At 42.9% G+C, this 16168-nt stretch overlaps 1 protein-coding gene across 1 annotated transcript in view; it reads right to left on the bottom strand.

Annotated features, from left to right (window-relative positions):
- Positions 1 to 16168, bottom strand: part of PHKB (phosphorylase kinase regulatory subunit beta) — a 1466493-nt gene that overhangs the window by 1297355 nt on the left and 152970 nt on the right. Inside the window, exon 2 of the mRNA XM_085637773.1 lies at positions 3421 to 3510. Within this exon, the coding sequence (XP_085493899.1) occupies positions 3421 to 3510 (90 nt within the window). The remainder of the gene's footprint in view (positions 1 to 3420; positions 3511 to 16168) is intronic.

Raw genomic sequence — 16168 nt, 5'->3', positions numbered from 1 at the left:
CGGCTTGTGCGCTGCTGAAACACGTCAGGGACAGCCTGCTTGGTAATCAGAGTTTTTGTATAAGTACTGGTTTTGATAGATTGTTACTTGAACCTTGTGGGCGAATTCTAGGTGTGGGAAGATGTGCCACAGCATTTTCATAGTAAGAAAGATTGCTCTTGAGAGCTTATCCATTAGGGCTTCATGGACAGTTTGTAGTACATGGTAGTTTCAATGTTTCTTACTTCCTTGGATATTTTTGGTGGTATTCCTAGATCAATAGGCCAGGCTCAAAGAATGTTATGTTTTTTAGTCGCAACAGGCAAGCATTTCAGTTTTGGAGGTGTTCAATCTGAGGTGGCTCAATGTCATCCTCTTGCCAACGCCTCGGAGGCAACGGAACGTTTTTTTAGTTTCCAATGTCTTTTGTGCTTTCCAGTTTAAGAAGAATCTGTGCACCGTCTGCATAGTTATAGCAGGTGAACTCAAGAACACTAATTAGCTCTGGTAAGAATTTCATATTGATTTTGAAAAGCAGGGGTTGGTTGATAGAACCTTGAGGGACACTCCTGGGTTTATGCTTAAGCGTTTTGACAAGAAAGGATCACATTTGTTATATTGTGGAGGTAAGATGGGGTTCAAGGGAGAGTGGTACCTGTGCTGGCTTCCTCGAGTCTTAGGATTGGGTCATGCTCAACTTTGTCAAAGACAGCTGAAACTTCCATTAGAAGCAGTGCAGCAATCCCATTCTTCTCTACTGTGATTTAAAGGATGTCCCAGATGTAAGTCAGTGCTGATTCAGTGCCTTTTCCAGGATGGAATCCTGTTTGCAAGTCAGAAAGGAAGGATGCATCTTCAATGAATGTTGATATGAGAAAGGCTGCTCTTTCTATACGTTCACCTAGGAATTATCTGTTTGCCAGTGGTCTGTAAGTATTGGGGTCTTGAGGGTCTAGACTGGTTTTCTTGAATAATGGGCATATGTATGTTTTTTTAAATCTTTCAGGAAAAACTTTTGCCATTGAGTTGTTTATCATATTTCTGACTGGGATGGCCGCTAAAGATGTTAGATGAATATTTTTCAATACTTGTGGGGAACAAGGGTCAGAAGGGCAATCTGCTGGCCTGCCACCTTGAAATTTGATTGCCGATAGTTCTCTGAAACAGAGAAGAGGCTGTGTTAGCTTTTCCTTAAAGGGGTTTGTTGGAAGTCAGTTTGAAATGTTTGATTTTTTTGTGAGTAAACAATTGTTTTGCGAACACAACAATGTCTGCTTCGACTCTGTAATGAGCTTCCAGTTTAAGAAAAAAGAAGAAATGTGATGGGTTCCATCGATGCATTTCGGAGAACAAACTTTTGTGAGTATTTTAAAAGAAATTTTAGTGGGGCATTCAATGGCTTAAATAGTAGCTTATTAAAGCTTTTTTATATATAATGTCTTGTACTTCCCATTATGTTTGCATTGGTGTATTGTGTCTTGTTGGTCGTTTCTTTTGAACAAGGTCAGATAAAACTCAACCAAGTGATAGTCTGACCACGGGACAGCAGTAATCCTCTGGAATGCAACTAGGACTGGGTTCCTGAAAATGGCATCTAAGATGTGTCCTACAATGTGTGTGGGTTTGGGAATGAGCTGCAGCAGGTTAAGTGGGACTAGGTCAGTAAGGATAGCTCAAGTGTGGGGCACATATAGGGTTTGTCAAACCATATTTTTAGGTCACCAAGGATGTATATGTTTTGCTACTTGGTAAATAGGCAGGAAACTGTTTCTAGAAAGATGTCTAGGTATGCTCCATTGCCAGGTGATCAGGAAAGAAAGAGAAAGTTACAGGATACGTTTTAGTTATGGTTTCATCTGACAGGGGAGGCTCACAACCTTGTAAAGAAATATTCTAAGCTTTGGTGAGAGTTGTTGTTTCCTTAATTATGCCAGCTAAGCCACCTCCTCTGTTGCCCAAGTTATTTTGTGTAACAATGTGATAGCCTGGTGAAACAGCATCATACAATATTAGAGCCATGTCTTCCACCAGCCATTATTCAGTTATAAAGAGCGAGTCAGGTTCTGTGCCTTTCAAGAAGTCCAAGATGTAGTACTTGTTTTTGGAAATACGAGCATTTATTAGCAGGCAGTTTAAAGGAACTGTTTTGGTGGTAGTGTGATTATTTGCTGCGAGAGAGTAAGTATTGCCCTTGGATGTTATAGGTGATGTGCTATTAGTACAGGCAAAATAAAATAGACTCGTTTTTAGGCATTGGCCTTGGCCTTGTGTAATAAGCTTCAAAGGAATGTTATAAGGTCTATGATTGTGTGTGGTGCAGAGACTGGTTGAAATTCAGTCGAAGGGCTGTGAAGTTGTCTTTGAATAGTAGCATTGCTGTACAGTAAAAAGGGGGGATGAAAGGTTATGAAGAGTGGTATAGAGTGGCCTTCTTTTGTGTATTCTGAACGTGCAATGGGTATGAGTAAGAATTGGTAGTGGAGCATGAGAGCCTGGCTTTATGGCTCCAACTTCTGCAACGAATGGGTGGAACAAAAATGTGAATGGCACCAACAGGTAAGGGGAAGAAGAGGGCTGGCTCAAAGCCATTATTAGAGAGTATATTATAAATATATACTTTTACTATAATCAAAAGGTCTGTGCCTTTGCCAGACCGAAAAATTGAATATCTGGCTGTTGGTAGATTGACATGCTAACACCACTGTGAACATACATAGAGTTGTGTATGACTGAAAATTGCTAGAGTGCATTGTTTGCTATACCTAATAAATGCATTTGTTGAGCATAGACAAATTGTCGACGGAAAGCCATAAACTGCACGACTATCACAATGCTAAGCAGTGCATCTCATAACACGATAACTGCACCTCAGTTGTCCACACGCACAACGTGGAAACATTTTTCATATAGGATCAAAACAAAGACAACATCCTTCCAATCACACATCCAATGCTGCAGTTGTGGTCACAGATAGATCAGCAATGGCCATTCTAGTCTTAGAAGGCCATAATTTGGTGTTCAACAGTAAGAGTAAAACAGTGGCCTATTAAGTGTCCATGGGGGAGACCAAATTACTGATTCTATGAAGGATCAATGGATACCTTATTCAAGGCAAGGGTAGAAGTGTGGGAGCTAGAAATAATGTTCAATAAAACAGAATCACTGAGTTTCTTTAAATGGCCATTTCAACTTGATATTTTTGGAGATCCAATTAAATCATCCCTATGATACGGAGATCCAACTTAAGACAATCTCAGTGACACATAGTACACCTTACCACTTTCCAAAATAAAACGGACCCTTCAACCCCGGAAATCATGTGACGTCACAAAGAAGAAAGATTAGTGCAAGAATCGATTTTACTTTGCAAAAGTCTACACGTTACATTATAATATGAATCAATCCAATTTTCCATTTTTAGATTGTTTTTCTGAAACTTACCGATTCTGTAATATCGATCCAGTTTTTCCCATAGAGTTTCACCATCTGGCCTAGGAAGATTTATACTTTTAAGTGGTTCGTAAACTGAGCCTAAAGGAGAAAAAAATTAAATCATAAAAAATGCAAGGGGAAAAAAAAGGTACAATATTTTTCTTTGTAGGTAATAATTGAGCATTCCAACTTCATGTAAGCGAAGTCAGAAACAACAATTCGTCCTTTTATTACATTTTACCATTTGCACACAACTAAGCACAGAGGTAGTAGAGAGAATTTTTTTTGCAGCAGTACAAGTAGTGTACTGCTGACTTTTGACGAATTAAAGGAGATCCTCAAAACATTATTTCTGCGAAAAGGTGTGGTGGAATAACCAACGCCTGTCATGAAATAGCAGAGAAAATGGATTTCAGTTAATTACTTGGGGTGAAACGTAAGTGCTAAATGCTTTAGTTAACTAACAATATTCAGGGCATCAGAAGACTCAGTTGTCAGGCACAGAGTACACTTCGTTTTTGCTTTTGTTGTTTCGTTCTTAGCTTATCCTTCTCTGTTGAATTAAATGCCGCCCCCTCATGTCCTCCCACTCAATGCTTTGGTACTTCAAATGAGTGCCGTGTACAGGTAGAAGCATGGTTTCAGACCAAACGTAAGGCTCTCTACCGGGGGCGCCAGCAGTTCGACAATCCGGATTTCAACATTTTAACCAGGCGAGGAGGAGGTGCAGATGAACACTAAACGCACGGGTATTCGGTCAGTTTTGCTGCCACTCCGGTAATTCATCGTTACATCTGCAGTAACCAACTCACTACCGGTGCACAATGCATCTTATAAACCGCTTAATAAATCCCTGCAAGTAAACCACACAGTACAATCCCATTCTGACCTCATGTCCAAGTACATCCTCAATAATCTTTTTCTCAATGACATGAATCTGCTTGAAGCTAGCAGGTACAACCACAATAAGCTAGCAGGTACAGTCACAATAAGCTAGCAGGTACAACCACAATAATATTTTCCTCAAGTACATGAATCTGCTTGAAGCTAGCAGGTACAACCACAATAAGCTAGCAGGTACATACACAATAATCTTTTCCGAGATTACATGAACCTGCTTGAAGCTAGCCAGTACAACCACAATAATCTTTACCTCGATTACATGAATCCGCTTGAAGCTAGCCAGTACATCCACAATCTTTTCCTTAATGATATGAATCTGCTTGTAGCTAGCAGGTACAGTCACAATAAGCTAGCAGGTACAACCACAATAATATTTTCCTCAAGTACATGAATCTGCTTGAAGCTAGCAGGTACAACCACAATAAGCTAGCCGGTACATACACAATAATCTTTTCCTCGATTACATGAACCTGCTTGAAGCTAGTCAGTACAACCACAATAAGCTAGCTGGAACAATCACAATGTTTTTTACCTCATTCATATGAATCTTCTTGAAACTAGCCAGTACAACCACAATAATCTTTTCCTCGATGACATGAACCTGCTTGAAGCAATGCAATACAATCGCAATATTTTTTTCCTCAATGACATGAATACAATCACAATATTTTTTTCATCAATGACATGAATCTGCTTGAAGCTAGCCAGTACATCCTCAATATTCTTTTCCTCAATGACCTGGATCTGCTTGAAGCTAGCCAGTACATCCACAATCTTTTCCTTAATGATATGAATCTGCTTGAAGCTAGCAGGTACAGTCACAATAAGCTAGCCAGTACAACCAGCATAATCTTTTTCTCAAGTACATGAATCTGCTTGAAGCTAGCAGGTACAACCACAATAAGCTAGCCGGTACATCCACAATAATTTTTTCCTCGATTACATAAATCTGCATGAAGCTAGCCAGTACATCCACAATAATCTTTTCCTTAATTATATGAATCTGCTTGAAGCTAGCAGGTACAGTCACAATAAGCTAGCCAGTACAACCACAATAATCTTTTCCTCGATGGCATGAATCTGCTTGAAGCTAGCAATGTGAAGCACTGGCAATCTTCTCAATAATCATGCAACCTGTTGCCAAGGAGTTGTATTTATGCAGTGCATACCATCGCAAGCTATTTCTGTGCCTCTTTTTTGTATTCCTGTCATTTACATTCAAACAAGTCTCTCATGCGACTCTCTCAGGACATTGCAACAAGTGTTTTCTCCACTCCCACTCATGTCATTTCATGGTTACTACATGTGAGAGTCTAGCCTCCTGAATGACTTGTCTACAGTTAATTCAGCACAATTCTAACAGAATCATTTAGCAAAACGCTTAGTCTAAGACAGTGGGATCACTACTGGCTACTGCGTGACAAGTGCACCATCCCACTCAGAACACTCGATGACTGCTGTTAAAGGATCTACTCATTGCAATACATATTCCCTGGCCATTTCCTTAAGCCGCTCTAACTTTTGCCAGGTGTCACACAATTTCGAACACAGCATCTAATTTGGATAAAAGGATCTGTGCAACATGCTTACAACAACTCGTACCATGGACCATACTTTGCACTGGAGCCGATTTATGATGCTTTTTGTCACTTAATGCCCTAGTGCTACTTTACTTTCAATGCCCATGTAATTGTTACCCTCAGGTAGTGCTAATGTACATCTAAGCCAAAACAATTTAAAAATAAATGGAAAAAATTGCTCTGGAACGATTTTTTCAGCTTACATAATTATGAATGAAGAAACATAGCAGGTCTTGTTTTGTCCTCCTCCAAAACGCTGGCTGCATAATTTGTCTCACAATAAACCCGTGCCAGATGCATCTAGAATAGACGTCTTTTTAGTGGACAAAGGATTAATTAAGAACGTTAAGCGAGAGGAACATCTGCCAGCCCATCTATCTGATCATTCGGCGGTTAGTATGATGCTACAATTAGCAAAGCTCTAGACAACCCAAAGATGGACGTTAGATCGTACTCTTTTTTTTAGAACAACAAACTCTGGACAAATTGAGAATGGAAACAAATAAATACTTCCTAATAAATGATAATGCTGCTCCCTTTCAGACAATTTGGGATGCATATAAAGTAGTTGTTGGGGGGATTTTGTCTAGCGTGGCCATTTTTAAGAATAAAAATACAAAGAATAGAATTAATTAGTTAGAAGCTGAAATACAGGAACAATATAGTATACTGGAGGGTGAAGATTCTGGACCAAACAAAGAGAAAATTGAGGGGGAGATAAAAGAGAAAAAGAATGAACTAATAAACATTTTAGAGGTTAGAATACAAAATAAATGGTAAGCTACTAAGCTCTCGCATTACGAATATGGAGACGGTAGTTAGAAACTTTTAGCTTGGAAATTAAAGATGAAACAAAATAGAAACAAGATCGTAGCTAGTGAAGTGAGGATCAGGTCAATGTAATCACAAACGTCTTCCAAAATCTATATACAGAGGAGGTACAGATACCAGATACCAGATTAACAAATTAATTGCTATTTAGAGAAATCAGAAATTCCAATGCTGCAAGAAGAACAAAGAGAAGGACTAAATTCTGAGATAACCATAGAAGAAGTACTGGAGGCGATTTGAAATAAAGAAAAGGCAAGTAGCAGGTCCAGATGCGCTTCCAAAGGAGCTGTATATGGCCCTAAAAGAAGTTTTGTCCCCCATACTAAGATGTTAAATAAAATCTTTCTAGAATGACAGGCTTTACCAAAATCATGGACTGAGGCCATAATTAGTGTAATATGGAAGCCAAGGAAGGACCCGAAGTGCTGCAAATCATACAGGCCGATTTCACTATTAAGCTCCGATTATAAAATATATACTCAGATACTAGCTAGACAATTGAGTAAGGTGATAGGTTGTTTGGTACACACAAGGATCAGAAAGGCTTTATAAGAGGTAGATATTTGCATGAGCTGACCCATGATTTCATTGGACCAATAGATATAGCCACGGAAGAAGAAAATTCCCCTCTCAATACTAACCTTGGATGCAGCGAAAGCTTTTGATCGAGTCCACCCGTTTCTTTTACATAAAGTTATTAGCTATTATGGGTTAGGGGAAAGTTTCTCAAAAGTATTGGAGTTGTATGTATAAAAGAGTCATACTGCAAACATTTTGGCTAACTGAAATTTGACAAGAGAGATAGATATTAAAGAGGCGCATGGCAGGGATGCCCACTCTCATCGCTGGTTTTTAACTTAAACATAGAACCTCTGGCAAATGTAATCAAACCTTCCAAGAGATTATCCCTTTTCAGTATAAAGGATGGCAGAAAAAAGTGCCATTGTACACCGATGACCAAATGATCTTTACGAGTGAACGAGCAGCCACACTTTCAAAGAGTAAAGATCTATTGGAGACATTTAGGAAGTTTCAGGTATCAAATTAACCACCAAAAAAAAGAAATTATGGAATGGAATTCTTCAACACACAATTTCCAGTAAAAGGGCAGGATAAGATATCTTGGAGTACTAATGACAGATGAGAGAGCTGCTGAAAGGATGGGCTGGTTTACCATTATCCTTCATAGGGAGATCGAATGCAGTTAAAATGTCAATACTTCCCAAATTTACCTATATCTTTAATACCATACCACTAGAATTTAAATCTGAATGGATCACAAAGGCACAGGGAGAACTGAATAGTTTATCTGGGCAGCCAGGGGGGCGAGCATTGCATGGAAAAAGCTGAGAAGGAGAAAAGAGCATGGAGGAATTGAAAGTCCGGACCTCCTACTTTATTGTCGAGCATTCCAATTCAAACACGTTAGAGCTACTCCTTAAGGAATATCCGGTATATACATTACAACAGCAGGCAGTGACAGAAGAAAGTCACTTTCTCTACAAATTTGGGCATCCCAAATATTTTAAAAAGATAAAGCTTAAGACGTTACTATCCGCTTGTAAATTATTTTATCAAATTAGGAAAATCTTAAAGATTCCAAACTACAGTGCCCCAATCTGGGAATCTCCAGGAACTCCAACATGTCTTAAAGACAAACTTTCGATCCCCCTGAAAGAGGCAGGCGGAGTAAAGTGGGGACAGTTGGTAGAAGAAGGAACCTTAATAGGCTAGGAATTACTGTTATTGAGTGTTGGAAGCAACATGACAAAGTTTAAATACTACCAACTGGCAAGTTGGGTAAAGGAACTGAAAAAAGAAGAGGCGAGCAACAGTGATCTAGAGGAGGAGTTACTGAGCGTTCCATTTAAGAAAGAAGTGTCCAAATGGTACAGGTCTAGGATGCGAGCTGGAGAAGAGGACTTTACACTGCCAATAGAGCTTTGGGGGAAGAGACCTGCCAACGCAGGACATACAACGTCTATGGCAAGTATCTATGGCTACACTATTGTACATAACAAAATGTGCACCGCTCAAAAAAATCCATTTCTTCACATTACATAGAGCATACTGGACACCGAAAAACCTAACTAAGATGAACAGTCGGGAAGAGTAGGTTTGCCCAAAATGTGGAGAAGACAGAGCAAAAGACATCCATGTGTTTTGGCAGTGCCCAGTTTTGGTCAAATGAGGGTAAGGTCCGAAACAAGGTGATGTGCCGAGATGTTGAGGTAAGCGCAGAATTAATTATCTTTGAGATCTGTAGAGAATCAAATGGGGATGTTAGGACACTGAACTTAAACAATAGACAAAAAAGACTATTTGTATTGGTCTTACTTGCCAGACGGAAGATATGTATACAATGGATACAAGAGAGTCCCCCCTAAGCTACATCAATCGTTATCATCACTGCAGAGGATAAATAAATTAAACTGCAGTAGAGGGCAGAATGAAAGAACTGATTTCTGGGATTTATGGAACTGGAATAGAGTCAAGGAAATACTTAGGTATGGGGTCCTGGAGAGGAAGGGGAGATGTCCAATGATTACTACTAAGACAATAAGACATGAACCAGGAGATCTGTCTGTGGAGTTTCTATGAGCAGAGTTTCTCACTGGAATCGGATCAAGAAAAATGGGCCCTCATTTAAAAGGTGCAGTTAGCTTAACCTCAATTTGGGAGGTGATCGGTATAACTTGAGAAACAGGGATCCTACGATTTTCTTACCCACTTATTGCACAATGAGGACAAAAAAAGAAAATAAGCACATAACAGTGGTGCAGCAGGACATTTTTCTTTATCATCTTTTTCATACCTCAATCAGTTTTGCTACAGACATCACTCTTTCCTCTGAATTGCCTTAAGACATTTCACATAGCCCTAGAAATCTCATATGCATTCAATAAGCTTATCTCACATTTATGCACTTTACAAAAAGTCCCTTGGTTCAAAACACATAAAAGAAGGGTGAGACAATATCACTGTGCCATGACCAGCCAACCACCACCCAAGACCTACCACCCTGAATATTTTACAAAAGCATAGCCAAGATTAGACCAGCCAACGCACAAAAACACAAGCAATCCACCTCTATTCGTAGCCTCTTATGCCACGATGGGGAGGGATATTCATAATATTTTATTAGTCTAATTAATTTTCAACAATCAAAAAGAAGGTCTTCATAGTTATCCTTGTATTATTTTTATCCTATTGTACATATTTTAATAATATCAAAAATTGATTAAACCGGAGCACAAAACTCCCTGGCGAGAAGTCTGATATTTAGATTTATTTATTTATTTATTTATTTTAAATCCAAGCCAATTTTTACTGAGCTTCGAGTAAGCACATATAGCTCCAGACATGTCTAATGCATTGTTAATTTCCACCTTACTGAAGGGCAGCATATATGCAGCTTAGTCATGCTCAAGCTCAATATTTGCTTCTGGGTTAGATGTACTTTGGTTACAAGACTGACTCACGTTGTTTTATTTGAATCTGCCCTATCTTGGGTTGATTGACAAATAAATGAACTTCGAGCATTAAGATTTAAATATCGGCTTTTAGCAAAAGCCTTAGTATTGAAAGAGCAGAGAGTTCTGAAAATGTTCTTCCTGTAGCAAACCCCTGGTAGATGGTAAATATTGGGTTACTAACCTTGTATTCTGCGTCCAATAGGACAAATACTGCATTTGAAAAGGTAGAGAGATTACTTTTTTTTATGAAAATACATTTACAATGAAGAGTAAGTTTACAGATGTATCCCCATAATGCTGTTGTCTTTTCTCTCGCTCATATTTCGGGCATTAGCGAACATGGAGAACATTCTGTTGTCAGGATTTGGGGTCAGATGTACGACCATGTCATATAGCGACACGCAAATTGCGCTCAATTGCGAGTCGCAATTTGCAAGTCGCTAACTGCCATGTACAACAGTGTCTGAGACACTGTTAGCAATTCCTAATAGACTTACAAATTGCATGCCTCATGCATATTAATGAGGCACTCGCAATTTGCGACCCAATTAAGAATGGCTGACCCTCCCAGGTATGGAGGCCTGTTGCGCTCAGCAGACCTCCATGTCTGGGACTGCTTTTAAATGAGGCAGTTTTTTTTTTGTTTTTTTTTTTATTTAAATGCAGCCCATTTTCCTTAAAGGAAAACGGGATGCTTTGGAATTTTTTTTTTTTTTTTTAAATGAAACGTTTTTGTTTAATTTTTTAAAGGCAGGTAGTCATCCCTGGGACCACTGCCTGCCCCTAAAAAATATTTTCCCCTGCATTCGCAAAGTGGAAGGTGTCCCCTCAGGACCCCTTCCCATTTGCGAGTGATTTACCACCCTCTTGAAGAGGGCGGTAAATTGTGAGTGTTTTGCGACTGCAATTGCGTTCGCAAAACATTCTTACATAGGCCACTGACTTGCTATTAGGAAGGGACGCCCTTGGAACACCCCTTCCTAATAGCGACTCGCAAATAGGGTTTGTACATTGCCCTATTAAATTTTGCATGCGCAAACGGGTCGCAAACCCATTTGCGCATGCAAAATAGGGTCGTCCATCAGGTCCTTGGTGAGGTACAGATTGCCCAGTCATTGTGTACAGCAGAGCTTTAAGTGGGCCGGGTCTCACCAGTGCTGAGCACCAGCAGTTTTTTAAAGGGGGGCTCGAAACGGGTCTCTATCGGGCCCTGTTTTGTGCCCTGGCACAGGTGGTCCGTTTTTTTCCTGGACTGCAGTGACAGCAGGCACATCGATGAGCGCTGCGAGCACTGCTCACTTCTCACTAGTGGAGAAGTTACAGCATGACGTCATGCCAGGTGAGCATTGATGGGGAAGGGAAATCCTTTAAAGAGTCATTTTCTCTCTGGATTTCCCTTCTCTTTTTGAAACTCAGGAGCAGCAAAATTGTTGTGTTGTCACCAGGGCTTTAAGTGGAAGCTTTTTCAATATTATATACAAGCCATAGTTGCTGCTTATTTATCTTATGCAACTAGCAACCATTGACAAAGCCAATAATCCTGACTGGTGGTAGGTATTATGTTACTTGTTGTATCATATATGGAAGAAATAGCAAAATACAAGTCGGGCGACACACTATGCTAAACACACATTTTTAGGTCTCGCCTACGCAGCGAGACCTTTAGTATTTGATTCAGTTTTTGGCCCAAAAACGTGCACGCGTTGCATTGCTTTCAATGGCAAAGCGTGCACGTTTGGCAATTCCCTTGCGGGAGCCAGCTTTGAAACCATCTGTTTGTAATTAACAGATGGTTCCTGCTCGTTCAAGCAAGGGAAACAGGCACAGGCTCCCTCCTCTCTCCCCTCCCCCTGCTGCTTCCTCCTCTTTCAGCGCTTTACTTTCAGCGCGCGCGCGCTTGTTTCTTTTGGCAAAGTGGAACACCCTACTCACAAGATAAGAGAGCATATCTGTTGATACACCCTTGTTAGCACGTGCACCCTCTCTTACACCCTCTCTTACAAGATGTATGGGATTCTCTGGAACTATGAATGCTTTATCTTTACTATTTATTTTTTTATTTATTATGTAAAGTAAAATACCTTCACCCAGCAACCACAACACGGTCAGTGTGTCAAACAGCAGATAGCACTCTTATGATGCGAGGTCTTAAGAGTCATCCCTCAATTGCTCCAACCACAAGGTGGCCGCGGTGTCTCTCGGTTGACTCGCTACACCGCCCACGTAGTCTCCGAAGTGGTGTGTGCGCGCGCTGTGCTCCCAATGGGCGCATGTGCACAGGCCCCTCTCCCCGCCGAGCAGCGCGCATACGTGAGGGAGCTGCACAGCTGCGGGACTGGAGCGCTAACGGGAGTGAGACAGTTGGACGGAGACGGGGGTCGTCTGGGGTCTGAGCCGTGGGTGACAGTAAGTACTGGGCACATGCTCTGGGCATGCAACCTGCACAACCCTTACCACACAGCCTGGTAACTGCCCGTGATTCTGTGCCCTCGCCTTTTACACTAGCCATCAAGCTTGCCCACTGACCATAAGCCCCGACACACGCCCTGCTCACTGAACCTGTGCACGCTCTGTCTGCCCATGCACACTGCCTATACACACCCCTTGCACCACGAGCTCTTGCTGGCTTCTCGATGTGCGAGTCTGTGGGAAGGCAGCTGTCAAACTGATTGTGCACAAGCAGTCTGCTCATTCATCTCAAGTCTGTGCACGCGGAGTGCAAGCCTTTCCTGTGAACCACCACTATGTTCCCGTTTACACATGTGCACGTTGATCCCTTGCATGCAAACTGAGCGTGTGCTCGTGCCCACCCTGTTCGCACAACCTTCACGCTGGGGAACTGCATACATCCTGCACACGGACTCCTTGCACACGCCTGCAAAATGTCCCTGAGGATACAGACTCAGGCACAACCATCAGACGCTGTTTTTATGAGCTATGCAGAGCCAGTACACTAAGAATGCTGACCCTGCTGCCCACAAACTGCACAGCACTATCTACCAACTATCTCTACCAACAGCCAATCAGATCCCAGCATGAGATCTGTCAGATCCGCAGAGGATTAACGCCCCTAGATATTTATATTTGTCTTTTCGTAAATAACTCAAAAATTACTGAAGGGATTTACACCAAATTACAACAAGCATTGGCATAGCCAATAGGTCTCGCTTTTTGAATTTTATTTAGTTATGCAGCACAATATCCTTGGTGCAACAACATCAACTGTTGCATGGCTAAACACTTATAAGGTCCCAAAGGCGAGACCTATTGGCTATGCCAGTGCTTGTTAGCTATACTTTGGAACTTCGATTGACTTCATATTTCCCAGACTATTGTACTTGGGGAGTTTATGCTGGCATCTCTATCAGAGTGTGGGAAGAGGGAACATCAAACACTCAGGATAGGGGATTCTCTGTGCTTAGAACTATGAAGGAAATCCAGGACACATGTGAAAGGGGTGGTGTAATTACAAATGGTTAAAGTCAATGTTCTCGACCTCACAGAACCTACTTGCAGCTTGGAATTATGGGAAATTTCCATAAGGAACTTTGTAGTCCTGATGAAGTTGGTGACGTGTCCAATTAAATGTATTGCAGGTCTGCAGAGAGGGGCTGGGACAGTTCCAACAACAGTATACTACCCTGGCTTCAGAATAAGATGTGCTTGTGTATTATTTTCGCCTGCTACGAGCAGAGGGGGAGAAGAGGATCCCAATCTTCCAAATAGTCTTCGAAATTGGCATACACTAACATCTCCAAAACATTTTATCGACATCACCAAAAGTGAGTTTTGTCAAATGACTGTGCCATGCGAGCAGAGACTTTGGCCTTGCTGAGAGCTTTCTCTTGCCGGCCACATTTGCGGAAAGGCCAGGCTCTCTGAACCATGGTGGAAGGTTTAAAGAGACGGATTAGTGGAGACTGAAAAGACCTGCCAGGTACTCGAGATGAGTTACGCTAGGTACCCCTCCCCCCCACCCACCCGTCCCATTTTGGTTTGAGAAGTCAAAAAAACACAATATTACAACTACAAATCTTTATTCACTATTCTAAAGTAACACAATCTAAGCAACTATTGCAGACATAATAAAAGCATTAGGCAAATGATAAAAAAAATACAATAAAGCCGAACACCAATCTAACAAAATATTGAGTTATTTTCTAGAGTTGGGAGAACAAGCATTGGCAAAGTCAAAAGACCTTTTAGTCATGTCTACAGCAGCATGACTGTTGTTCAGCATGGATAAAAGTTAGTATGTGATGTAGAGTGACGGCCAGGAGAGTGGTGTAGAGAAGAGTGGAGTAGAATGGCGAGGTGTAGAGAGGCATATACTGGAGTGGCATAGAGTGGAGTGGCATAGAGGGGAATAGAATGTCATGAGTAGAGTGGTATGGAGTACACTAGTGTAGGTTGGCGTGGGAAAGAGTGGCGTGGGAAAGAGTGGCGTGGGAAAGAGTGGCGTGGGAAAGAGTAGCATGGGGTGCAGTAGAGTGAGGTGGAGTGGAGTGAGAAGAGTTGAGTAAGATCGAGTTGAGTGGACAGAGGGACACAAAGTGGCATGGACTGGAGTAGCGTGGCATGGACTGATGTGGCCTAGAATGGAGGAGAGTGGCCCAGAGTGAAACGGAGTTGAATGGAGTATTGTAGATTGGAGTAGGGTAGTGTAGAGTTTAGTGGCCTAAGAAGGAGTGGTGTTGCATAGAGCAGCGTGGCTTAGAGTGGCGCGAGGTGGAGTGGCACAGACAGGATTAGAGTGCAATGGCATGGAGTAGACTTGAGTACAGTCGCGCAGAGTGGAGATGTGTAGAATCAAGTGGAGTGGTGTAGAGTAGACGGGCATAGAGTGGAGAAGGATGGAGTAAAGTGGCATAGAATGGAATGAAGTAGTGTAGAGTAGTGTGGAGTAGGGTGAGGTATTGAAGATGGGTGGAGAGTGGTGAGGAGGAGAGTGGTGAGGAGGAGAGTGGGGCAGCGGAGAGCGCAGTGGCGGAGAGCGCAGTGGCGGAGAGCGCAGTGGCGGAGAGCGCAGTGGCGGAGAGCGGAATGGAGTAGAGAGAGTTACCTGTGGCCCAGAGTAGAGTGGCCCAGAGTAGAGTGGCCCAGACTAGCGTGGCACAGACTAGCGTGGCACAGACTAGCGTGGCACAGACTAGCGTGGCACAGACTAGCGTGGCACAGACTAGCGTGGCCCTAGGCACAGACTAGCGTGGCCCTAGGCACGGACTAGCGTGGCCCTAGGCACGGACTAGCGTGGCCCTAGGCACGGACTAGCGTGGCCCTAGGCACGGACTAGCGTGGCCCTAGGCACGGACTAGCGTGGCCCTAGGCACGGACTAGCGTGGCCCTAGGCACGGACTAGCGTGGCCCTAGGCACGGACTAGCGTGGCCCTAGGCACGGACTAGCGTGGCCCTAGGCACGGACTAGAGTGGCCCTAGGCACGGACTAGAGTGGCCCTAGGCACGGACTAGAGTGGCCCTAGGCACGGACTAGAGTGGCCCTAGGCACGGACTAGAGTGGCCCTAGGCACGGACTAGAGTGGCCCTAGGCACGGACTAGAGTGGCCCTAGGCACGGACTAGAGTGGCCCTAGGCACGGACTAGAGTGGCCCTAGGCACGGACTAGAGTGGCCCTAGGCACGGACTAGAGAGGCCCTAGGCACGGACTAGAGAGGCCCTAGGCACGGACTAGAGAGGCCCTAGGCACGGACTAGAGAGGCCCTAGGCACGGACTAGAGAGGCCCTAGGCACGGACTAGAGAGGCCCTAGGCACGGACTAGAGAGGCCCTAGGCACGGACTAGAGAGGCCCTAGGCACGGACTAGAGAGGCCCTAGGCACGGACTAGAGAGGCCCTAGGCACGGACTAGAGTGGCCCTAGGCACGGACTAGAGTGGCCCTAGGCACGGACTAGAGTGGCCCTAGGCACGGACTAGAGTGGCCCTAGGCACGGACTAGAGTGGCCCTAGGCA

The sequence above is a fragment of the Triturus cristatus genome, chromosome 12, assembly GCF_964204655.1.
Source record: "Triturus cristatus chromosome 12, aTriCri1.1, whole genome shotgun sequence".
Lineage (NCBI taxonomy): Eukaryota > Metazoa > Chordata > Amphibia > Caudata > Salamandridae > Triturus > Triturus cristatus.
The sequence above is the reverse complement of the archived record's forward strand: the minus strand, read 5'-3'. Positions and strand labels throughout refer to the sequence as shown.